Source organism: Amphiura filiformis, chromosome 3 (genome assembly GCF_039555335.1).
Source record: "Amphiura filiformis chromosome 3, Afil_fr2py, whole genome shotgun sequence".
In the NCBI taxonomy this organism is placed as follows: Eukaryota; Metazoa; Echinodermata; class Ophiuroidea; order Amphilepidida; family Amphiuridae; genus Amphiura; species Amphiura filiformis.
The window spans coordinates 19,428,942-19,456,681 of NC_092630.1; the positions used below are offsets into that span (position 1 = coordinate 19,428,942).

General features: G+C 36.8%; 1 protein-coding gene across 1 annotated transcript; it reads right to left on the reverse strand.

Moving 5' to 3' along the window:
* Window positions 1–821: 821 nt before the first annotated feature.
* LOC140148168 (LRP2-binding protein-like) lies at window positions 822–27,380 on the reverse strand. Its single transcript, XM_072170030.1, has 8 exons — window positions 27,065–27,380; window positions 19,450–19,716; window positions 16,325–16,441; window positions 15,206–15,454; window positions 7,173–7,224; window positions 3,261–3,432; window positions 2,461–2,626; window positions 822–1,094 (listed from the first exon to the last, which is right to left on the reverse strand). Exons 2-8 carry the CDS (start codon window positions 19,678–19,680, stop codon window positions 1,029–1,031), a joined length of 1,053 nt encoding a protein of 350 aa, XP_072026131.1. The 5' UTR covers window positions 19,681–19,716; window positions 27,065–27,380; the 3' UTR covers window positions 822–1,028.
* Between the last annotated feature and the right edge of the window lie 360 nt (window positions 27,381–27,740).

Genomic DNA, 27,740 nt, shown 5'->3' on the forward strand with positions numbered 1-27,740 from the left:
GTTGCAAATTTGGCTTATATTATTTTGTTCAAGTTTGTTTAATAGTAAAACTAAATTGAAAAATCAACACAAGGCAATATGCCTATGTTGCTTTGTTCTATAAAGCAACACAGGCAGTATGCCTCTGTTGCTTTGTTCTGTTGCTTTGTTCTAGTAGTTGTATCTTGTGTAGCTCATAGTTTTTACAAAATGTTTATGGCATAGGTTGGTTGTTGATTTGTTCTGAGACCTGCTTTTTGGCTTTATTAGTCTCCTATTGATGTTCAATTCAAGAGAGTATTTTAGATAGCAAAGAAGCAACACTACTCTCAATTCCAGAAGAATACAGCACTAATCAGAATAATACAGCACTAATTTTTACATAGCACAATCATAATCCTTTAGTTGGAACCAACTGGTAATAAACTTTAAAAAAATCAAATTTTGGCCAATTTTTGGAAATAAGAGGTAAAAACATTTGGTTTTTAGGGTGTTTCTGTATGCTGTGACAATCAAGCCTCACAACTTGTATAAAGACTAATATCAGCATAATGAAATGAATTACGAAGAGCATATGCAATCTGACTTTTTTGAAAAGGTGCTGGATATTCTCCTTTACAATCAATTATTAAAATGCAATTAAGAGGGGTGCACATGATTTTGAATGCTTCGACTTGTGCAAAGTCTGTGATTAAGTATTTTCAGAAACATGTAAAATAAGGGTTCCTGTTCCCCCCAATATTGATTGAATTTTTTCCCAGTTAGGTTAAACAAAAGCATTAAGATTGAGCTGTGTTTCATCTGGCATGCCAAGTTAATGTTTTTTTTTTTTTTTTCAAACACTTCTTTGTAATGTATCATTCTGGAATTGTGAAGTAGGAATTGTGCATTTATGCATAAAAATAGCAATATTAAGGAGAGTCAAAAATGACACTCAAGTGTTTATGGGTCGATATCTGTTGTTGTTGATTTTAGGGTTTTAGTATGTTTTCTGTTTATTGCTGCTGCTATTATTGTTGCAGCTGCACTTGTTGGTTTTGTTGTCAAGCCTATACCTTGCCATGAGTTACCATATTTTGTAGCCTCTGAGCCGTGGCACCATCATATTCAAACGCCTGCACAAGAAGAACAAAAAGCAAAAAAAATTAACATTTTTTAGAAAACACTCTGCAACTACTTCTTTATTTGATACTATCAGATACAGCTGCACATGCACCGCGTATAACAGGCAGAGTCATCTGAACACTGTCGCAGTCGAGAACCAAAACCACAGCGGAGAACGGATACAGCATTAAAAATCTCACTGTTTCAGAGTTTGTTTTCATTTCATCCTCATTCCTCATTGAATTTTTTTGCAATGTCCATCTGTACCTCCGTCCGGATGCTGTATCTCTTGAACGGATTAGTCTACTGAAGACCATTTTAATTTATTGCCCCCCCCCCCCCCTAAATCCCTTTGACCATGGAAAATCCACCAATCCTGTTCTGATTCAACAGCTCAGCTATCCATGAGAAAACTGGTCTACTGTATTTGGAATATACAATGAACTATGCACTCTAATAGTGGCTATGATGTTACCTCATTAAAAATGCAGATCCTGTACGTGGTTTATGTTACCTGACCCAGATAGAGCCACCCCACGTGGGTTGGGTTCAGTGAACACAGTGGGTTGGGCTAATGCATAAACATGTATGCTTGCCTATCTGTTATTAGTTAAGATTTACCACCCACATTGATTTTTACTTCATTAACATTCATCTCAGATTGGAGATGAAAGAGGTTGAGTCTATGTATTAAGATATGGTGGGTCACACAGGTCATATTCAACTAGAGCAGTCCCTCTTTTCTCTGGGCAGGGCAGTCACTGGGATGTGGTATGTTTTATGCATGGAATGGTATAAATTGTTTATCAAAAAAAGCCAGGGGGAATGCAGAGCAGTCTAGAACGGATAGGCGATTGACTGCAAATTTTCAGGATAAGTATGCCATGGACAGAAACTATTTTTTAGGACTAATTTGCATATTTGTTATGATAATGAGCTAATTTGCATATGTTGCACTAAAATTAGTCATCTCTGTCCGGATGCTGTATCTCTTGAATTGATAGGTGGTTTGACTTCAGATATTCTAGGATAGGTAGGCCACTGTTAGAAACTCCAGCTACCTTTTTTTTTTTGGTCTAAATTGTTGTTATGATAATGAGCTCATTTGCATAGTTTTTTTTCAAGTTTTTCATTTTCGAAAAAAATGTGCAAATATTTTTTTTCAAAAAGATTTTCTTTCAAACATATTTCGGGGCTAATTTGCTTATTTTTTATTATGATAATGAGCTAATTTGCATTTTTTTTTATTAAGATTTTTTTTCTTCCAAAATATCCTATTGTTTTACAACAACGTGTATCAATGTGGAGACACTGCGGTCAATGCTTTGCGTCAAGAACTGTGGAAGCCAAGAACCACAAAATTTTAGTTTGACATACCTTTGAGTAATATTTCTTTGCTAACTGGTTGTCTTGTTTCACCCCTTGTCCCAAGTCCAAACAGCGTGCATAGTAAAAGTATCCAAGTGCTATACCTTTAGCAATGAATGCTGGTAAGCAGTCTGTGGTCTTACTAATGTCTTCAATTTTTTCTATTTGGGTCACCCTGTAATGGGAACAAGAAAGCATATTGGAAAGCACAAAATGAGTAAGGAGACAAAGCTCATTAGGTTATCTTGTAAACAGAACAGTATCAGAGGTCAAATGGCTGTCAAAGTTCACTGAATCACTCTGAAATAGGAAAAGCAAATTATTGGTGAACTGTGCAGCACAATAACCCATTTATTACAGAAATGTGATCGTCAGCCTGTTGGTTTCCCAGTCAGATGATTTAGGCAATTTCAGCCAATATAAGCAGTCAATAATAGCTGAGCTGCTGCTGTGATTTTTCAAAAACTTTTTTAACACCAATTTTGTATACAACTTTATGGGACTTGATGATATCATAGTATATAAATATTCATTGCCTATGAATGTAATGATTTCAATACAATTATGAGGTTAAAGATGGATTTATGTGGGATAATACACCTTTCACTGGGTGATTATATTTCAATTGTTACACACAATTTAAGATGATCAAGTTATTGATAAATGTGGATAACAAGAAATTAAGCCATGGTAGAATTTGGTGTTGTGTTGTTATATATAAAATATTCTTTGAATGTATTGAATTTATGTATGACTGATATTAAACAAATTGTCTTAAATTGTGTGATGGTCATTTCACCTGTACTTACTTGAGAGCCAATTCTGCTGCTTTGGTGTATAATTTCTTGCCATAGTAGTAAGTCACTAGGTTCCCCATTGCATAAATATTGCCTCGCAATGACGCTTCTTTCAGACATTCAAATGCTGAATCTGAATTTTGACGACAGCCTTGTCCTGTAGTGTACATCACACCTAAAACACCTAGAAACAAAATAAACAAATTACTTAACATCATTACACATTTTGGCTTTTGTATATAGTACCATTTTAAACAGACCTCGCTAGAAGTAACTCGGCCGTACATATGGAAAAGTTAGGCCCACTTTCGGGCAGAAAAGATTTGACCAGTCAGCTGTGCTATGAGCATGAACTATATATTATGACCTACCGTCATGCATGCATGCATGCACACCATGCATAGGGAGTTATTTGATGATCGATGACCCCCGGTCAATAGACATCCGGGTTCGCCATGCTTGATAGTAGCTATATCGCCTGATTCGTTGACGTATTTTAGGGCAAAATGTCACCCTGTTCCCCTTATCCAATCAAAACAAGTTTTATATCACAAGAATCCTTAGCTCAAGTAGATCAATAAACCAGCAGTGTTCTTAGAAAAAGTCCTATCACTTTAATTGGCTGTTAAATTTAATGTGAGTAGGCCCCCGAAAAAAGTGAAAAATTACACATTTTCCATTGACGGCACGGAATTTTGAGAGAAATAATAAGTTTTAAAGTTAAAAAGACACCCTGTTCTCAAATTATTGAAGTGAGGTTTGATAAGGATAATGAACTGAGTGCAATGCATTAGTCAAGATAATCGCACGCCCGTGGAGTTATTGCATTTAGCTCGAGAGCCGATAGGCTCGAGAGCTAAATGCAATAACTCCATGGCAAGTGCAATTATCTTGACGAATGCATTTGCACGTGTACATTATCCGTCGTACACTTTGAGTGTATTAAAACAATAGGCAATATTAATTGCTGCATTCATTATATTAGTTTTAATATTAGGGAAAATATCTTACATTTTAAAAACACCGTCAGGTCATTGACCAGCTAGGTAAAATTTAACTGGTAAAGAAAATCAATCCCTGTAAAAGTTACCTATCAATGGTATCGATTGCGCCATACGTCATACTTTAGTAACTTATTCACGCATGGTTTGTAACCAATTGACTTTATGTTGTGATCATTTAATATCGTGGTTTCGAACACAGAGAGCACTGTACCAGTTCACCTGGAAACGATCAATTTAGATGTCCGACTAGTACTACGGTGAATTGAGATGAGAAAAAAAACATATCAACTGGACTTTATAGCTCTATAATTTAAACTTTAAAAAATCTACTTATATTAAAACACACGACATTGGGATTTTACAATTTGTTCAGTATTATAAAGCATGATCATGATATTATGCGCTAGTGTGTTTTTCCCGGGCCCGGCCATGTTATTTTAGATATAGGCCTACATGTATTTCATTTATAAAATGCTGAATTTTTTGCAATGGTGTCATCTTGTATAAATATAATTATGATCCACCTGTTTTTGGCCCTTTTTAATTAATAGAAGCTCGATTATTCTCATTTGATGTTTGATTTATTTGAGGTCATCTTACTATAAATAGGGGAATGTTGTATCTATGTGAGTCCATTAAAGGCTCCGTCAGTTTCGATCCAAATGTCGCCAAATTCATACGGGATATCGAGGAATATATCGAGACTCAAGGGAAGTTTATTTGGTTGAAAACGGTCAAGAATTTGGGGCAAATAATACCCCCCCCCCCGCGACCGACGCATCTAGAAAGCGCGCCGTCTTTAGCGCGTCGGCGCACACGCCACTTGACACGCACGCACAGGGGCGCATAGGCAAAGTTGCGTACCAGTGGACGCAATATACGGGGAAAAATGAAAAGGATAAGAAAGGGAAAACAAAAAAAATATATAGATGAGGATTTTAATACGGGTAAGGGGCCGGCCCGGGTTATGGTTTAAGGTACGGGACAGAATTAAATAAATAACATGGACACAGGAAATCACAAGCTATAAAGCAGGAAATATAAAACGGGGTAAAATAAATAAATAACATGGAAACGGGAAATGAAATAAATGGGAACGAATTATGCAGAGGATAAAAGAACTTGAAGAAAGAAGCATTTTTAAAATTAAGAAGGGACGTGACATATTTAGATAAATAAAACCTTTTCAATGAATCTACCTGTTCAGAAATTCATCCTATTTTAGTGAACGCTCCCATTTACTCATCTAGCGGGGACCCGCGCGAAGCGCGGGTGTCCCGCTAGTTTATCATAATGTATGACAATGATATTTGCAAAATAGAACACCGTTTGTATCTATACCATTTTAACACCACAGAATGTATATTCGTACTTTTTTGATGGTATATATACCGAACAGACAATTATATAGTTATGTGACCTTTGTGTCGAAAGCGCCACCTAACTCTACTATATAGTTATGTGAAAGTAGTATTTCTAGTATTTGAGCGTGCACGTATTATCTAGAATCTATTGTTTAGCGTGCGGGTTTTAGATAATGCATTGTTTAGCATGCAGGTTTATATGATTTGGGCTATGAAGGGTAGTTCGCAAAAATAATGCACGGGAGAAGAATACATAACGATGAATAGAAACGGGCACTAGAAGTGTATTTATTGATAAAGATGCTTTTAAACATGCTAATTCCGGGCATGGGCATGTCAATTTTATCACCACATGAGCAGCATGCGGGTAGATAGAACCGCAGAGAGGGAATTCACCCATGATTTCCTGTGGACAGCTGGTCAGCAGGGTGATTTGGAAATTTTGCCCTGATGCAGGTACCCCTGTGTATATATTTTTATAACATTTGGCACAAGCCAAGCAGATCCAATACTGATAAGACAATAAATTGAAGGATTGTCCTTGCAGTAAAATCAAAACATTACAATAAAATACATAAAAGCAAGACAGTACAAAATAAAATAAAATATAGATTATGGAGAACTGATTAGAGGAGGTGGGATTGAATGGCAATTTAAAGGCCTGGAGGGAAGATGCATTGACAATAGCCCCGGGGGGGGGTACTGAAGTTTGGTTTTGGTAGGGACGTGCCACTGAGATTTTGGAAGTAGACCCATAAATGATATACCAAAAGTCAAAATTTTCGGCCGAATTTACCCAAAATTGTCTTGGTTTTTACAAATTTTCCCAAAAGTTTGGCTAGATTAAGGAAAAATTGGGCTGTTTTCCGAAAAAAATTTGAAAAAAGGACCCATTCATATACCAAAATAGGTTTTGAAAAAGGGGTCATTGATATACCAGAAGGCTGAAAATGCTACCCATGTTTGCGGCACGTCCCCGTATGGTCATTTGTACTGAGTACCACCCCGGCAATAGCCTCAGAGAGATAAATCTAAATTGATGAGGCAAATGGATGATCTCTGGGACAATTTTGCACCGAGCTCATAAAAACCGTGCTCAGATTTCAGTTTTTATTGCATCGCATCACGCTGTGATGTGGAGTCTGAATCAGACTTTACACTTTTGATGTATTCACATCTGCTGGGTGTTATCTTAATTATCCCTAATAATATCCAAATTATCTAAAATATCCAAATATCTGAAATATCCAAATTATCCTAATTAGCCATAATAATATCCAAAATATCCAAATTATCCTAATTAGCCCTAATAATAGCCAAATTATCTAAAATATCCAAATATCTGAAATATATAAATATCCGAATTATCTAAAATATCCAAATATCTAAAATATCAGTAGGTGCAACTACATGTAATTATCCAAATTATCCATAATATCTTTTAATAATATCCAAATATCTTAAATATCTAAATAGCTTAATAGCTGAAGCTAATTGGATATTTGTCAGGATAATTTAGATAGTTACAATCCCGCACCTTAATGGAACTAGCATACCTTGTGACTCTAAGCTGCCATTTCCTGTGGCCTCTGAATGCCAGAAGAAGGCCTGCAATAGAGGAATTTACATATCCGGAAAGAAATACATTAATTTAATACTTCCTGATAACATGCACAAATGAACGAGTGGTACAAAAAAAATATAACTAGAATTACGCGGTTGGTAATTAAGGTAACTGCCCCCATATAAAGGTGTGTAAATAACGAAGGTTTGTAAACACAAAAGTCAAGATACATTGTAGAGAAAAAAACAAATACCGTAATTAGACACCAAAATTACCAAAATCAGACGTTGTTAACTATTCAAAAAAGGTTGTTGACCTTTGGAAATTTTTCATCAAAGCGCCCTCTAAAAGGTCTGGCGCATAACAAACTATACATTTTGGAATCCTCATGACCATACGAGTATTTTGATATACTACTTGACATAATTGGAGCATTTTCTGAAAATTTGACCGCCATGTGACCATGATTGGCCCTTCCCCAGAATGCCCGAAAGTTTCAGGAGGTGAGCCCAAGCTTAATTTATCCAGAATCAATTAAAGACCCCAAAATGACTTTCAAGCCTTTGTTCTACAAAGCAATGAGCTAGTAGGACTTAAAAATATAAAATATGATACCTATGTGTGGGTATCTAATGAATGCAATTGAAAGTTGTTGTACCATTGTTAGCTAGGTATCAATTGCAATCCCTGTGGTGGGGGACGTTAAGAAATGGCAATGATATGTTTCTATAGCAGGTATACAATACAACATCGCCCATGATAGAGTCATCTTGCTATAAATAGGGGAATGTTGTGAGTTTGTGGCGGGTTCCACGTAAAAGCTCCGTCAGTTTCGATCCAAATGTCGCCAAATTCATACGAGAGATCGGGGAATATACGGGAACGTGTTTAAACTTTATTTGGTTGAAAACGGTAAAGAATTGGCCTCAAAATCAGTAAAAAGTGAGTTTTTCAGGCAATTATATAGCGGTTGTTTGTTTACGGCGCAGCCTATGCCAACCAACGCGTCCACATGTCTAGCATAACCGCGCCGTCGTTAACATGTCGGCGTACACGACGCGAGCCCCTTGACTTGCACGCACGGCGTACACAGATTCGCATAGCCAACTTTCGTATGGCCGGGTTATGGTTTAGGGTATGGGATGGGATAACGGGATTAGGCCTACTTTGGATGGATTACTGGTTGTGGTTTAGGATACGGGATCCGGGATGGGGTTAAGAGATTACCAAGATGATAAAAATCGTAAGGATTTGGAAGGAAAGAAGGAAACTATAGTCATGAAAAAATCGTAAGAATACCGGTACGGAAGGAAAGCTAAAATTATGAAAGAATAAATAAATAAATAATGTGAAAAAAAGGAAGCTAAGTAAGAACAGAATTAAAAAGGCTATTTCATGCAAACGGGAAATCACAAGGGAAATGTAAGAAAAGGCAGATTTAAAAAATAATGGCAACGGGGTTAAATAAATAAATTAATAAATAACATGGAAACGGAAAATTACAAGCTAGGCAGGAAATATTAAAAGAGGGGATAGGCCAACCTAGAAGAAACTGAAAAGAAAGAAAGAAGCTAAAAAGGAAATTCAAGAAGGGACAGGTCTAGAAAAAATATAATTGATTTTTTCAATGAGTCTGTTCAGTAGTTCTTCCTGTTTGAGTGAACGCTCCCATTTACTCATCTACTAGGTAGATGAACTTTCATAGCAGTTTTGCCTCCTTTGTTAAGGCAGAAGTCATTGACCACTGAAAACTGGAAGTTCCAAATACTACTCATGCAGCTATACAAGTATGGGCTTTGTTTATCTTTTCAGCGCGTACACAGCGTAAACACAGAGGTGGTATCCCGATTGGCTAATTCCCCTTAATTCAATAATCCCACAATCAGCTGACAATCATAGACTGGTAATCTGATTGGCTGATTATGACCCGAGATTATGCGTCAAAGCTTCATTTGATCAGAGCAGTGCTCATGAAGGAACACAACACCCAGCCTATAACGCTCATTAACAGGGCACACACATCAATCAAAGCACAAATATGTTCCTTGCGAACCGGGAGATGTGAGTATCTACCCCATCCCCTTCCCCAAACAGATCCACTATTCGGTTACTAGTTGTTTCAACAATTCCTGGCATTTCTTTTAGAATATTACTAATATTCTAAAAGAAAGACATGCTCATTTACTATCATGGGGGTAAAGCTTGCATTTTGTACAAAGATTACATCACCAATTTCTATGCAACACAAAGCCAAAATTCATTCACGATAACTGTATTGACCACAACAATGCCAACAAGAGCACCAATGGTGCTGTAGCTCATTTTCCCTAATTAAATATGCAAATTAGTTAATTAATATGCTTAACATTTGAGTATTTTTTGTTTATATCAATTACTTTGTACCAAGTTTTAAATTTCTATGATCTTCACACAAAAACCGATTACACCTGTCTCACCTTAATATAAAGCAGGGCCAAATTTTTACGAGCTGCATAGTCAATAAGATAACAATAATGTTAATTGGACCACTAAGTACTTATCTTGGAGACAAACAACTGGGTGAGAAGAAAACAAGTAACAATTATATTGAGGGTTTAGGACCATACACTGCAAACCCCAAGTGCCTATATTTCAGCAGATCGTCTAAAATTGGTTTGGCAGTAACAATTAGTATGTTGCTATTGGGACCATTTACCGGTAAAAAGACGGTAAAGGGATTAATTCTGCTCAATATAAACTGACCTTCCCCGCTATTTACCGGTAAACAGAGGCGAGTTTTTACGGTAACGCTTTTCCTTCTTGAGGAAGGAAAATAGCGGGGGCACGCTTACCGATAACGTCAATAGAAACTCACTCCGTTCGATTGAATGCGCATACAGGGAAGAAAACGGAAGTTGAGTCGCGAAATTGACCTCTGCATCATCAATGAGCTAGCTTGTTTATGTATTATACCATGATTATCATGATTATACCATTCCGTTCGCAAAAATTCTTAGGCCTAATCACATACAAATATTTGACTCACTTGCTATAGGCTTAAATAAAGTAAATGGAAGAAATATTCATAATGCATTATCCCTGCATTATACATATTATGCTAAATATTTAAGTGAGTTATGATTTATGAGTAAATTTATGAGAAATAAAACAACAACAACAACATCAGCGGATGAATCCAGCTGTGCATGCGAAATAAATAGAAATCAACTCGGATCCATGGCGGTGTGTGCTTCAGAAAATTAGAAAGATTTCATGAATTTAATATTATGTTGTTGATGTTAAATTACTATTCGCTAAAAAGAATATTAACTGAAATTAAACTGTGAAAGATTAAATTCTAAGACCTATTTTTTTTTTTCGCAACAATACTGAGTACTCACGTCGATATCACTGAGGGGATTTCCCAATGGCGTAATTTGATGTACGAGAACGAATGAAAACGCTAATAAAAAAACATTATTCTTCAGTCTTCTTTTCTCGTGTTTGCTACCTCATTTTAGCCAAACAATTAAGAAAATACTACAATATTAAAATCCACAATGCTTTGCGATTGACCGGGATTGACCCCAGTGCCACGACCTTTCGCCGCAAACTTTTCAGGTGTGTCAATTGGCGCTGTTCATCGAGTGTTTACCGGTAAACAACATGCAATGGAAACTGACCGTTATCCGCCTTTAGCGCTATTTGACGGCGAACAGTTTTACTGGTAAAATGCAGGGGACTCAATAGAAACACGCTAAATGAGGGATTAATTACTAAATATAGGCACAAATTTAGACCACTATTTGGGGAGTATACAATCCAGAAGATCAGACCTCAAATGTAGTCTGATAAATAGACTCAAAATTAGACACTATAAGCCCAAAACAGCATAGGGTGCATTTTACACATGGGTGGTTCTGGAATAAGAAGCAAACATGGGTAACATTATGGGCTCTTATAAATCATTGCAAAGGAGTAATTTCCAGTTCAGTGAATTGCTTGCAAACAATAAGCATGGATTTCAATGGTGATGTTATTAATAGTATTATTTGAGCAGTAATTTTACATATAGTTGTACAACAATCAACATTGAATAATAGTTAATGATCTTCAGAAAAAGTGTATATCAAACCAATTGGGAGGGACTGAGCTAGCAGACCATGAATGTGTCTATAATAATTGTTTCCATAAGTAATTTTGTCCAGTATCAGTTTAACAAAGGCTAATACTCTAGATTCATATCTAATCTCCAATACTAGAAGTTTTACTGAATTTAGACGTTCTGGGTTTGCAGTGATAGCTGCTCCATAGACATTTGGGTAATGTCTGCATTCTATATAGTACACATTTTACACCTGGCAGCTATTGCAGATAGGGTTTTCTTGCCCTAAACCCTAAGGCTGCGTTCACATAGAAGTATACTATTCGGGTATACGGTGCACGTTTTACAGGTGCACGCGTATATAGTTCAATCGAGCAAGGCAATTTCATAGTACCGGGTCACATAAGGCTACGATCGCATAGAAGTATACTATTCGGGTATACGATGCACGTTTTGCAGGTGCACACGTATAGATTAAATCGAGCAAGGTAATTTCATAGTAGCGGGTCACATAAGAGCTATTCGAAAAGGCGGTATACCTGCGTATAGTATAGTATAGTATAGTGGGAATCGCGCGTGTTCGATTTTAGTGCAGCGTATACCGTCCAAATTTTAAAAACCTAAAACATGTGGGCAAATTCATTTTTTTAATAGATGCACTATCTAATTCTGCACATTATGACACCTCATTGAATGCAATGTGACCTCAAGAAGTAAAGTTACAAGCATTTGATAAGACGAAGAAAATGGGTAAACTGACATACTAAGCTATTAAGCTATCTGAATACGCTCATTCGATCAGGCTGAGTTCACATAGTATACTCCTATATGAACTCAGCCTGATCGAATGAGCGTATTTCATATAGCTTAATACCGTATACCATATACTTCTATGTGAACTCAGCCTAATGTGTACTTTATCTCTTATATACAAAATTGTAAAAACACATCTAGGTAGGGTTTATGCAATAGCTGTCAAGTGCTTTATTTTTAAGATTATGTATAGGGTAGCTATTGCAGATACGACCTTCTCGATATAATTACTTTCACAACATGTTTGCCTGATCTAATTAAGTGTATTTAATTAGCTCTCAGTTTATTTGCTCAGTATTTTATGACTGCTAAGCCTTTATAGTTGTTTACTGGTCCCCAAAACCTCCCAATTGGTAAAATTACACATTATTAGCACATAGCAGCACCATTGAGTTATTAGTTAGCCTTGGTGCAATATCTATGGACTTGCAAAATGTATGGCAAGCAACACTGAAAAGCAAACATTGAAGCCGCACTGAAGCAATTAAAATTCAACATCTCTTTTACAAAATCGCCACATCAAGGAGTTAGAACAGTGTTTGTAATATGATCAGCACCACAAACAGTCTGTAAAGGAGACTATTCTATGAAATCTGGTAAAAATTTTCATAAGAAAATGCTCCAAAAATCACACTTTCCGTCCGAATTTTCCTAGCTAATTAAGTAACAATCATGAACGATCATGCAAAGATTGCTCCCTCAAATTAGCAGCTCCATTGCTCAAACGATGTAGCAAGAGAAAGTAAAAAACATAGACAAATTTAGACTACGGCTATAGTTCATTTGCTGGGGCAAATGAGCTAAAAATGCACTATGTCCTTGTTTCAAAATCTGAAAGTTTCTTGGAAGAAAATTGTAAATTGTGCTGAAGTAAATTGGCTGTGAATTCCCTCATTTCTGCTGCTCCTGTAGGTCAAACCAGGTCACCACATGCAGTCAGCGACTTACAGTAAAAAATACTGAAAATATCATAAAATCAACGCACTGCACCTCAATGCAACTGCTGCAATATTGGTTCAATTTTATGACTTTGCTGCAAAATGACACTCAAAATGTTCCCATTCAGCCTGCAATAATACTGAGTGTCTGTCATATTTCTTTTTACTCATTGTAAGTTGTTTTCAACCCCAGGGCCAAGTGCAATATAATCTGTTGCAAGGTTCCTTTTATGCATTAACCATCGCGTATGCGTGTGCGACGTCAAGCGTGTGCATAGCCCGGTGCATAGGACCTTGTGGAAAATAATATGTGCTGGATGGATAGCAGTACACTTAATTTGTAAAAGGAATTCTGCAAAAAATTATAGTGTACACATGCATGACATATTTTTTCACAACATCCCCTAAACAAGTTTTGTGTACCAACAAAAAGAACAGTTTACATTCAATTTTACCTCAAAATCAAGACCTTTATAGCCATAAAGTATGTACATTCGCTTTTTGAAAAACTCCCTAAAAAGTTGACTATGATAATGAATGAATAACTATGCTTTTTCTTGAAACTCAGTGTTTATAATAATGTGAATTACTTGACCACCACTCTCCTATGTTTTCCACTTTGATATTGTAAAAAAAGAGCAATTTTCTCAAATGTGAGCATGTCAATAAAATAATATTCAGTGTCATTATTGCCACTTAAAGGGGCATTTAAGTGATCCACAGCCTCATCCCCCACTTTTCCCAAAAAAGTTGAGATTTTTACACCACTGGATACCTCTGGCTACATAATGTTTATGTACCAAATATTTCTTACAGATTTATTCGTTTAGCAAAAATATCGCCAAATTTGAATTTCGTTCTGGTGCACCAGAATGAAATTACAACACATTGTCTATGGAACAGTGTAATACACATAATCATGCATAACTCGCAAAGCAAAAATCGGAATCAACTGAAATTTTGGAAATAAGCTTTTTTCGTGGATATCTACTGAAAAATGTCATAAAAAGAGGATGCTAGGATCACGAAATCCTCCTTTAATGCAATATTACTTACAAGTGGGCCAACCATCTTATTTATAAACTCTGCAAGAAAGTAAGAATTTTGTTGTTGATGAAAGCAAGGCTCTTAACTTAAATAAAAAGTGAATGCAACATAATGCACTTTTCATACACACATTGCACAATGTACACATCATCTGCAGTTACATTTCTGATTTAGAATGTAAGATTTTACTTCCTGAATTTGCTCAAAGGTGGAACAAACTCAATACTAGTTTTCACTTATAATCGTCATTTGTTTCAAAGATTGAGGGCTCACTCACTACATCATCTGTAGTGAGCATACAGGGTGTCCTCAAAAAACAGAACCCTTATTGCACCCTCTTTTTTCTCTTTTTGTTCTGAAAAGTTGATCATATATATTTTGGTAGGTAAAGAAACTTTTAATCATTAGCTTTAATAAACCAAAACATTATAAAAATAAATAACAGGTTGCAGATTTTTTAAAATCAAGAATTTGATTTTTTTTCTTCTTTAAACCAGACTTTTGTACATGTACCTATATATTTGATTTTTTTCCCTCTCCAACCACATAACATCCCTATACAGTCAACCAAAGTGGCTCAACACAATGCCAAGAGATTTAAATTGTGATTTAATTTATCAATGTCATGTAATTCAAGCAACCTGCTAAATAAAGTCTCCAATAATGAAAAGGATAGTGTGAGAGAGCCATATCTCTCATGTGAATAACTGCAACTGACATCAAATGCTAATGAAGTCAAATGTAAAGCAATGATTTCTCCGTGATACAGAAAAACAGAAAAAATCACAGAATTTGGGGTTTGCTCACGGAAATTTGAAAAAGCCACAAAGTAGTGAAAAACTGTGCAAAATGTCTACCTTTTGTGTTGATTTGCAAAATAAAACAAAGAAAAGTGATTATTTAGCAGTAATCAACCATTCAACAATCCATTCTAGCATTAATTCTAGGCCTTCGATGCCAGATTCTGGCCATACTACAGTAAAAGATAAGACAAAATAAACTTTTAAAACTTATTTGTTTTAACTTTTCATTGCTTTATTGTGGAAAACAGAAAATCACGGAAATCGTCCAATTTGTAACACGGATTTTAAATTTTGTAACACAGAGAAATCATGGCTTAAGCCAAATTACCAAATCGTTTACCTTTTTTAAATCTAGTGTCTCTTCTCTGGAATAGTACATGCCAAGCGCTGTCTGTGCTTTGATGCTTGCCTTAGGATTGCCGTCATCTGCTGCTAGCAGCCACCACTTCTCTGCCTCGTCATTGGACTGCTTCACGCCATACCCTTCAAAATAAGCTCTACCTATGTTGTATTGGGCACATGGGATGATGTGTCGGACGTGGTTGCTTGTTGCTGTGGCAACTTGAAACATATTGTCAAATCCTTTTTTTTGTTGGTATAATATGGAACGACATAGTTTCTATGAGTTGATTTTTAAAACACCCTCCCTCCCTATACTTTCATCATGGAGGGATTAAATCAAACATTGACTGAATTGACAACATACACAACTCGATCCAAGGAAAGTCTAACAGTCATGTCACGTCACAGTTGACCACGAGTCAATGCTGGCAGCAGCACTAGTTTTCTGCATGCCAGCTGCCATTCTGGAAAATGCGCATCAAATGTGTGATTTTAGTTGGACTAAGGGTGGTGCAATAATTATGTGTACCCCGAAGTGCAAAGATTTTTGGCAGGCCAAAAGGTGGGGGCAATCATTTTTGGCAGGTCGAAAGGGGGGTCAAGCGATTTTGGCAGGTCGAAGGGGGGGCAAGCAATTTTTGGCACAGATATTTTGGGCACCGTTTCTATATTACGCCTAGGAAAACGTTACGAACACGTTCAAATATGCAAAATTTCCCCTCGCATTATATGTTAAGACAATTTAAGGTTTTAAATTTGGGTTCCCCAAAATCTTGCATGTGTAAGGGGGGGCAAAGATTTTTTGGCACGTCAAAAGGGGGGCAAAGGTTTTTGGCACGTCGAAAGGGGGGGGCAAAGGTTTTTAGCACGGCCAAAGAGGGCAGCGATTTTGGCAGACCATTTTGAGAATTCACCCCGGGGTACACATAATTATTGCACCACCCCTAAGAGTCCAGATCAAGGACAGTGGAGCATTTTGGCATGACCTTTTTAACAAACTGCAAAGCCCGGATTTTAGTGGTTACTCTTTTATGAGCTAGTGAAAACTGCATGTAATCAGCTGATTATCTACAAAAACACTTCCTGCAAAAAAGTTGGTTTCTTGTATAATACCTACGTGGTGTTCCTTGCCACCTAAACCGTCATAATACATGATGCCCAGCTGGTATTTGGCCTGGTAATCTCCATTATCAGATGCTCGCTGGAAATAAACTAGGGCATGGTCATAAAGTTCCTACAGAAAACAGCAATAACAAGATAAACACCAGGAATGAGTATAATGAATGGAAACAAATATTGCGGCCAAAAAAAGAACAAAGTCTGTATCAGACACAATTTGCCGGGCATTTTGCACAAAAGCTAGTGCTAATACTGCTATGCTTTTTTCTTTCAGAAAATGAGCTAAGTCCTATTTTTGTTAACAGTCAAGGCACAATGTTTATGTACTTTGTGATATTCAAAAACATAATAATATATGTATACATTACATAATGAATAGTTTTGTTTGTTTCTTTTTTTTTTTTTATTTCCATAGTGATTGAATAGTTTTGCAAAAATGAACGTCAGATGGTTTAATGGCAATATGTACCCGATCAATATACAAATAAATCAGAGCTGAAAGTCAAAGCATCTCGGAGCCTACTCGCGAACAAGATTTAAATTCACAAAAATCTTCAAAACACTTTGCAATATTTAAATTATTCAAGATTGATGCTCTGTGAAAATTTTAAGAATGTTGCATTTGACGCGCATCGGCCGCGCATGATATGGACGCACTTAAGGTGGTTCGAAACGATGTTTCTGGAAAACAGAAACTGAATTTAGAACCATTTGAATAAATTGAATTAGTTAAGCTAAGTACACTGAGCAAAATAGTTTTTGTTTGAAGGAAATCGGACATACGGTTGTCAAGATATACATGTTTTTAGTTTCTTTGTATTTTATCATTTTTGCCAATATATTGATGAAGTTAATGAGGAAAATTGGCAAAATGTGCTCATGAATATTCATGTGTGCCAATATTATACCAATATCTTATGAATAAACCTTCATACTAATTTTATTTTATATGATTTTGACATGAAACTTTGCCAATGTGTTTCTATGGCCTAAAACATTAAAATGTGATTTTCCCACCCATCTAATTTGCATATTTGCATAATTAATTAGCATTATACAAAAGGCTAATTAATTATGCAAATATGCAAATTAATGAGTGGGAAAATCACATGTTAAAGGTTTAGGTCATAGAGACACATTAGCAAAGTTCAGGTCAAAATTTAAAAGGTAAAAGTAGTATGAAGGTTTATTCATAAAATATTGGCAAAATATTGGCAAAATTAATATTAATGAGCACATTTTGCCAATTTTCCTCATTAACTTCATCAATATATTGGCAAAAACAATAGAATACAAAGAATCTTTCAACAGCAATATCTCAAAAACCGTTTGTCCGATTTGGCTCAAATTTTAGATTTAACATTATTTTGCATATATCTCTCTGCAACAAGTCTATTTTAATCTCAATCAGAGCAACTTGATTTTGCCTTTCGTACCCCCTTAATGTTGGCTTACCGTAGGCCTACGTGTGTCGTAACTGACTTCTTCTCTAAGACAGTGGCGGATCCAGGAATTTGGGAAAGAGGGGGGGGGCACACTCGAAGTTTTTGCCGCCACCTTTTTGAATGGCCACGAAGCACCATTGTGTCACGCGCCTTGCAGCCGGCTGTGTCCCCTCAGCATTGGAAACTTGATCAAAGTAAAGGCCTTGAAGCCATTTCGGGGGATCATTGAGTGTAAGCTGATGAAAAAGGGGGTCATTGGGTGATGATTTGCAAAAAAAGTCCACTTTTCAGAGGGAATGTTAAAAGCAGGTGAAAAGTACTAGTCCCCACTATTTGTGAGAAAATTTGCTCTCAACTTTTTAACCCTAACACGCCTGAGTACTACAAAATACTACTTGATATATGCGCTGTTCGTGCGTGCATCCCACGTGGTGTGATGATGCAATCGCCCAAAGTGATATATAGGCACGATTTCACTGGCAAAGTAATTTTTACTAAAATTCACTATTTTAGCCGCCATTTTGAATTTTGGACCATAGGGCAACTTTTTTGGATTTTGTAAACTAGCTGAATGTCTTTGTCACGTCCCCAAACATATAACTGGACACCAAAATCACCACCATCGGCCTGAGAATGCTGTTCAAATGATATAGACTATCATTATTTATATCAGGCTTTTGAGCGATACAATAAAACTGTATATTGTACAATATTTGCAAAATACCCGGATGCTTTACAATATTTTTTTAAATATTGTACGCGTATCGCGTATGCGTCGCGCGTTACTATGGTGACAGCACCAACACTCGTCATGATACAACATTCACAACAATACAGACACCGTAACGGCTCACAGGAGATTTCTTACAGTATAAACAAGTAAACTTACAAACCTAATTCGCGACAATTCTGGATGATGATAACCTTAGGAAATATAATCCACATCTAGGCCTACAAATAAACCTATATAATTATTCTGAAATTGTCTTTGGAGAGTAAAGAGCAGAAAACAAGAAGGTCAAAAGGTACGTAAGCTTACATTGGTGGCTAGGTCCGGGGGCTAGGTAAGCTTAAATTCATTTTATCGCATAGCAAAAGCCTGATATAAATAATAATAATAATATTGAATGGCTTATTTTCGTGTGATACAAGAATATATTGCACTCGATAGAAAAATATTCTTGTATCACACTCAAAGCCATTCAATATTATATAAATATTCAACATTTTGACCGCCATTTTTAATTTTTGGGCATAGGGCAGCCATTTTGGATTTTTATAAGCAATGTAAATGACCGTTTCATGTCCGCAAACATATACCTACACCCAAATCACGACCATCGGGCCAAGAGCGCCATTCAAATAAGTTAGAATAATGTTCGGCATTTTGGCGGCCATTTTGAATTTTTTTTGTATAAGGCAGCCATTTTGGATTTTGATAAACTATGTAAATAACTTTTTCATGTCCACAGACATATTCATAGACACTCAAATCACCACCATCGGCCTGAAAAAGCCGTTCAAATAAGTACTTTGGGCACATTTTTAATTAAGGTGGACTACGGGAGCGTGTTCTACGCAAAATTTCAGTCCAGAAACCGTATCAAACATAAAGTGAACACTATTTCTCATCCGCGCGTGAATGAGAGCCCGACTACTTGTAAACATACAGCCTTACCTGTTCAAAATAAAACTGTGCAAGTTGAAAGAGTGCATTCTTGTCACCTTCTTGAATCTTCTTTTTGAGTAAATTCTCAACTTTTTCATTTAGTTCTTGGTCATCTTTTACCCTGGTGATCTCATCATCTATGATATGTAAGCTTTTGGTTTGACTGATGGAACTTTCTATGCTTGGCGACCTTGGTAAAGGCTCATGGGGCAGTGAGTGCTCAGACAATTTATGCTCCATTACTGCTGCCTATAATTATTTATGCTGCAGGCAATCCTTAAAAAGAGAAAGAGAGAATTAAAAAATAAGGATGGCGGTCTAGGTCATCCGAAGATATGGGTAGTGAACACTACACATCTAGTAATAATCATGTGGAACAAAATTTTTGCATTTTTGTGCAACCTTTTTATTTCATTTGCAGCCAATTTGATAAGTTAATGACCTCAAATGCACTTTGACCTTGAACACTACCATTATATGGAAGCTCATATGCAGCTTTGACTCAAGTTATGGTTGCAATCGGATGTGAACTGTTCTTGTGAGAACATATTTTGTATTTCAGCCTATTTAAAGTTGACCGCAGATGACTTTTGACCTCAGTGTGTGACATTGAACCCGGGCATTGAACACCACCACCATTATCATGATTACATGAAAGCTCCCATAATTCAGCTTTGGCTCAAGCTTGGTTGCAGTTGGATGAGAACTGTTAATGTGTGACCAGATTTGGTATTTTCAGCCTGAAAATAATGAAAATTTTGCCGAATATGGAAAAGAGATGCGGGCGGGTAACGCGGCAGGAAACTTGGATAAATTCACAAGTTTCAGTATTAAACTGACTAGACTCTGACTTGACTTTAAAATAATTTAATGAGTTGGCATTGAGATTAAGTTGAGTCTGTAACTTTCGACTCAAGATTTAACGTACCTCTATAGTCTAATAGAATGTTTTAACATATTATAGGCTTACATCTTTTTCCATCGAGTTTATGATGTTCATTTACTAGCATTGGCGATCATTTTAGGTCCCCTGCTAGTTAGCATCACTAAACACACTAGGGGAGGCATGCTAGGACTTTAACAGCTACAGTACTACATGATTTGCTAGTATCATTTTAAAAGGCCTAGGCCAGGGTATAAGCTATTACACATGTTAATTTATACTTGATGAACTGTTAGGCCAAAAAAAAAAAAGGTTTGTCTCAAAGCTCACAAGAAATTTAAAAATAAATGCGAAATCGATTTTTTTTTTTTTTTTTTTTTAGTATTTTGAGAAAAAAGTCTGATTTTCGCCGATTTTTTATGGAAAAAACTAAAAAAAATTTTGAAATAAAAAAAAATTCCGCATTTGTTTTTTGTCAAATCGTGGGATTTTACAAACACGCGCGCAAGCTTTGAGACGAACTTTTTTTTGGCCTTATCATCATGATCATGTTTTTGGCATGTTGGGCAAGGTCTAGCCTAGGCCAACAGGGGCTAGGGCAGGCCTTTAAAATAGTCCAGACCTCATAATAGGAGAAGAGGACATCATGTTTAACTAGGCCACAATTACTGTTGTCATGTTTTTGCTTACCTTCCCTTATGAAAAAACAACGATCAAATCATGATTTTTTTTCCCAAGTCAATATCCCAGCAAATCGCCACCGCCGGGAATCGAACCCGGGACCTCATGCACTAAAGGCAAGTAGGCCTACCCTAACCCAGGGTTCGATTTAGAAAATAAAATTTACATGCACAACTCTGATTTTTTCCTCAAAATGGGCTGAATAACACAAAATTTTATGCATGTGCGCCACGCTCTCCCTAAGGACCTCAACGTCCTTTTTTTCAAACATCCAATCGGAAACAAGTAATAATCGCAGGGCTGTCAACTTTTTGGAATTGCTTGGCGTGAGACACGAGGCAGCGTACAGGGATTTACCGACTACAATGTTCATTTTGACCCATTATTGGAGCCACGGCGCTCGCGATAATCTGAAAAGCCGGGGGGGAGGGGTAGGTAGAGCAAATTATTTTGATGATGCGTGGGATTTTACTAATTTTCCAGCTTTTTGCGTGAGATTTACCACCTTGGCGTGAGATTATACTACCTTGGCGTGAGACCGTGAGAAAGTGACCCAACAATGCGTGAGACCAGAGAAGATGTAAAGAAAGGAGGGAGAACGAAATTATATCCTTGAGATAATCCCGTAGGTAATCCTGTCGCACCTATTCATAGTCCTTTATTCTCAAGTAGTTACACATCTACTTGAAGTAGCCTTTGATGTGATGTGTGTTGCCGACTACGGTTGATTAATTTTCAATCCAGAATTGAAACCATATCCAATGTTTCTATAGAGAATCCCTTGAAAGTATGACACGTGTGTGTTAAGTACCTGATGTTGCTCTGAAGGGATACCACACGTGGATACTATAAGAAAGAAATGTAGTGTTGTAAAGATTCCAAAAAAATCTGCCCATTTTGGAACATATATTAATTATTTAGGAGAGTGTTTTAGGATTTTGTTAGAAAAGGGATGATTTTTGATCATCTATATTTTATTGTTTTATGTATTTTCCTGTAATTTCCTGCAAACCTAATAAAGATATTTTGATTTAAATTGAAAATAGTCTGTATCATAAATCGTAGAGGTTGAAAAGCGTAACCAAGCGTGCAAAATTATTATTTGCCATGGAACTTGGTCATATTTTATTTGAAATAAACTGGATGTTAGGATCTGCATGCATGGTATGCATAGTATTGATGGTATACAGACACTGACCTTTCCTAAAACTAGTAAGCAGCAACTTGTGTATCACACCCGTCATGGGTTCAAACCCTTTTGTTGTATTTTATTGTTAAACCTAAATAGCGTGATTGCTTTTGAATGAGCGGCAACACACATATTTTGTTTGAGGATAGCTGGATCTAGTGCCGTACTACAGTCAAATGCAGCAAACCTTTGACGAGCGCGACTACCGTGATGTTGCAAATTCGGCACTAACAACGCGTATGGCGCACAGTTCATTCATAAATTTCCACTCGGCAACAACAGATCGCCTCTGCAGCCAATCAGAGACAAGTGCGCGCAACGCAGTAAATACGCGATGTATACTTACAATACGCGCTCGTCAAAGGTTTACTGCATTTTAGTATAACGCTGTTACTTTCCTATTCGGGGAGGATGTCGATATTGTCATCCTGAATTTGTTCACGACCACTCTGTGTTTTACATGATATTTTTCACCACTAAATCATTTTGTATAATTACCTGCAATCCCCTATACGTGATAATAACTTACTTACCTCTCTCCTACAATACTTCAAGCTTCTGGATTTGCTCGAGAACTCTAGCCAAGAATTTGCTCACCGATAGCTTCACATTCTAGGCTAGAGACCTTTGCATTCAAAATCTAGTCGGATTCGCTGAAGCATGACACCGTGTAAAGCAATGGAAGGTCAGAAGTAAACGCAGCCGATCACGACAGGCGATTGCATCAAAATGTCGCTATAATTACACTTCAGCAAAATTTTAGACTGTCCAAAATACGCAAATCTTGCTCAAAAGATACAGTTGACTCATCGAAATAACTTTCATTCAAATTTCAACATTAACAGAATAAATAACCTCCGGTGTAAAAAATTGAACCGCTGTCCGACTGAAAAACCATAGTAAAGTACTCTAGCATCGAATGCGTAACTATCGTGTGCAAATCAGTGGCGTAGATTTCTTTTTGACATTGGGGGGGATGAAGTTGGAAAAAAATCTTGAAGTATAGTCAATCCAGCACCCTTTGGCGACAAAATTAGTTCATGATATAAATGCGCGCGAAAATTTTTGCTATTTTGAAGCTAAACTGATGAAATATGGTGTAAAAGTAGCTTAAATGCGCGCGAAGCGCGCAAAAATTTGCACTTTTGGGGCTAAAATGGGCAAATATGAGGTTAATTTGGTCAGAAACCCATTATCAGGCATCAACATTAGGGGGATGATTGTATGGACCATCCCCCTGGCAAAATATTGGGGGATAAATCCCCCCCCCAGGATCTCGCCTATGGTGCAAATTCGAAGCTAGAGTTCTCGAGCAATTCTGGATGTGCACTGGAAATGTGCAAAAATATCTAATTTCTCGCGCCTACACCGTAGTTCCAGTAACTGTAACTCGTCGTACCTAGAGTTACAGTTCACTCTATTATTATCTTTTCCACAAATAAGAAACATCACAATATGTGGGCTCATTTTGGGCTCTAAGGATGCAGCTGAGGAACTCTCTCTCAAGGACAGTTTGGGCATGCACTGACGATTTTAATCCCATTGTACCAGGGTTGGGCGTGCTTGGATGATTTTAATCCCACTGTACTAGTCTATACTCCCAAAGTTCAGGTAATTGATCAACATTGATCTCATCTTTTGGGTGGGTTCAAAATTCCCAGGGTTGGCAAAACCTGCAATCTTCATGGGAGTAATTTACTTAGTGCAAAAGTGGTCAAAATATTGCTCTGCAAAATGTCTTGATTTTCATGATTTGGATTTATCATATTGAGCAGCATTCTACTTGTGATGTTTCTACACTGTGTAGAGAGGGTCTACAGCATCTCTGAGGTAAAACTGACAAATACAAGGTATATTTCTTGATGCTTGAAGTTTGGATTTCTTAAACGTACAGTGCACCGCTGCAAGACTTCAGGTCAGTAGATGTTATTATGTTTAAATGATAAAGACTGAAGTCTTGCTGGCAGGACTAGCCTACACCGTCGAAAATTCCTGGTCATCGCGAACCTTGTTTGCATGGACAAGCTGGACAACGGAAGTAAACCTATAGTCTCCTTCGCAGACAGTTTGGTGTCTGTATGGCGGGAGCGGAACCAAACTAGCCGGCAAGGAGACTAAGTCAATCGGCATCAGCAGAGGTAAATAAATACGAGTGTGTGGCGAGAGAAACTATGCTAAAAACGCAACTGGAAAATGGCTTTTTTGTTGGAATGCAGAACGGTTTTTGACATCGATTATACACCCAAACTTCTGTGTACACAAGCAACAATTTGGAGTGTGTTATAATCCAAGTGAGTACAAGTGCAACTCAAAAGTGACATAAGGTCATGTGTCATATGGTGAGGCACATTTGCGTTACAGCACTGATTTTGATCATTTGTCATCCTTTTCACTTAAAATTGATGCGTGCCTAAAACTATACATCTCACACCAGCAAAACTATACATTTTTGGAAAGCTTATGTTCCAAGGAATCCAACTATGCAAAATTGAAGTTGGTATACAGGGTGCGTAAGAAAATATATAGGGTGATATCATGAAAAATTTGAATTTTACTAGTAAATTGATAATTTATTGCATTTGCTACTGATATGGAATACCTGAAATGTAATCTAATTTTCTGGCAGGCAACACTATGAGCTTTAATAAAATGTATACTTTTGCTATGTTATTATTGACCAAAGTGGTGATACAGGGTGCACAAATATACGTTACAACTTCATGCACCAAATGTTGATTACATTTTTGAAAACATTTTCTTTAGAGTGTATCCTACATTATTTTAACTCCATATTTAGATTCCTGGGGTAAAGAGCTTTCCAAAAATGTATACATTTCCTATCTTAGGGTGTACCGTAAACCGGGGCTACATTGCCACCACCGGGGTAACTTTGCCACCCGACCGGTAAAATGATATATGCCTTTAGTGTAGAGTACACAAAAAATAACACAAGGATTCCAATTTGCCCATGTGAAAATATATTATATGCCATATACCTGTACATATGTAGTTCATATATATGGTGGTTAGTAACTTTGGAAAATCAGTTTTAAAATTTGGGTTTTTTTTACACGTTTTTTATATTTTGCGAAATATCGACCCCACAGTCGCAAGTACTGACTTTACAAATTCCCCCAATGTATACTTTGATACTTTATTATGTCCTTACTACTGAGATAAAATATCAAAACCCTCAACCTGTAGATTTGTACCCTCACAGCCTTGTGAAGTGTTGGGGGCTACTTTGCCACCCCATATCAGGGTAACTTTGCCACCCTAATTTATATGTTACATGACAGTTTGAATAGATTTATAGATTAATTCTGGAATACCCTTCAAACCAGAATGAAATCTATAAGTTAAATGGTTCAAAGGGTGTTTCAGAGTTATCCATACCAATAGTTCTTATTATTTCAGGTCAGATCACATCAGTACCATGGTGTTACTTTGCCACCCAATGTATTGACTTCTAGATTGTTCAGATAGGTGTTTTGTCATTCCTGTTATATTTTAGAAACCCAAAGGGTGGCAAAGAAGCCTTAATCAAAGGTTGAACTTGCTTCAAAATAGGTCTGGCAAAGTAGCCCGACCCACGGGCTACTTTTGCCACCCAATGTTTTTTTTAATGGGGCACAGAGTGCCCCAATGGTTTCATACTACATGCAAAATGCACTGGCATATAGCTTTCCTAAAACCACCTATATGTAACAATTCATGCAAACATAAAAAGAGGGCGCACCATAACATCCAAAAAATGTGGCGAAGTAGCCCCAGTTTACGGTATAATTCTCAAGATACAACAATTGAAAGCCAAAATGCATGGCGTGACTGAAAATCTTGGCATTTGTGTGTAAGTGAATAGGAAAAAATTGTGGTTCTTGTGACTTGCGGTTCTCAGTGGATACTTGTAAACACGATTAGATAAAATTAATAGCTGAATATGAATAATGAATGAACAAGCTTTCATTTGAGGTATGATTTGCAATGAAAAGCACATATTTTGGCAATGATATAATTTAAAATTCAAAAAGATGTCATGTCTTTAAGGGGGTACTACACCCATGCCTAATTTTGTGCCTATTTTTGCATTTTTCTCACAAATTATAGCGCATTGGGGACAAGATAGATATGTATATCATAGGGGCAAGGACTACAACTACTCCACTGGAAATTTTATTTCAGCACAGACAACAGTTGTGGAGTTACAGTCAAAAATGAGGGAAAACCAATATTTGATCAATAAATCAATAACTACTTGCTTTGAGTTGCTGAATTTCAGTACAGTAGTTGTAGTCCTTGCCCCTATAATATACATATCTTACTTGTCACCAATGTGCTATAATTTTTGAGAAAAATGCAAAAATAGAAACAAAATTGGCCAGGGGTGTAGTACCCCCTTAAAGCATTTGCCATAGAGATTGTACATACTCCTCTACCACTTATCCTCTACCACTTATCCACCAGGTTTTTCTTCGTTAACATTTTAATAATTTTCACTAATTAAACAAAATTGAATTCCAAATTGTGAAACATATTTGAAAATTAGAATAAACAAGCTGTATAATGAGCCCAAACTTGATGCAATTGGACCAAGAATAGCCCTGTGACAACAAGTTAAATCAGAAAGAGGAGAGAAAAATGTAACGCCACCAGGTATTTTGGGGTCCCACCATAAGACACATGACCATAACTGTTGCCATAAGCTTTACCGCTGTAACCAATTCAGTCCCTATACAAATTTTGTATAAGCTGGATCTATCTCCTTTTCTTTACATCTTCTCTGGTGAGACTCACGGAGTCACGGCCAATGCGTGAGAGTTGCATGGTAATCGAGTTCCATTGGCCTTAAAGTTTACTATTCGTTAACCTACCTAGATACCTTTTTGCGGAAATAACGGAATATCACCTGTGTATACAAACCATTTTGTGGTCCAATTTATGCGTGTTTTTCATTCATTGTTTGGGTGCGTGTTCATGCGTACGTGTTGCATGCATGCATGAAGCCAACTGCCGAATTCGACGGCAGATGGCGTTTCCGAGATATTTTGCACGATTTCTATAGATGTCAAATCAAATGTACAAACCAAAATCAGTTTCTCACAAAACATTTAACAAATACAATTTGATACATGTACAGTGATTCAGTTTGTTTATTCTATTCATCCCATCAAATTTGTTGCTTAAACTGGTAAAATCTTATTTTCTAAAATAAAAACACGCAATCAATCAATTCTGTTGCTTAGCAACTGATTGACATGATCAGGGCGCACACCACTAAATAATCTTCCCATTGAAACACGTGTAAAAACAACGGTTTTCTTTGCTCATTTTGAGGCCTTTTGGGCTCGTTTAAATATTTTTTAAGATGACCAGTCGATTGCAAATCGATGAAAGTTTAACATAGGCCTATGTTTCAATGTATGGGGTCCTTCCACCTCGTTTTCCCGCTACTAGGCCCCAGACAAACAAGAACCTAGACCTATAACTTTGGTTTGCGTAGTGAAGTCAACACTGCTTAGCAACGATTTTGACAAGGACGCAACCCGG

Bases quoted from the DNA above. Each gene is read 5' to 3' on its own strand.
- LOC140148168 (XM_072170030.1), bottom strand. From the start codon at position 19,680: ATGGAGCATAAATTGTCTGAGCACTCACTGCCCCATGAGCCTTTACCA. The intron at 7,225-15,205 runs GTAAACGATTTG...CCTCTATTGCAG, and splicing joins AGACACTAGATTTAAAAAAG to GCCTTCTTCTGGCATTCAGA. The intron at 1,095-2,460 runs GTATGTCAAACT...CTTCTTGTGCAG, and splicing joins CAAAGAAATATTACTCAAAG to GCGTTTGAATATGATGGTGC.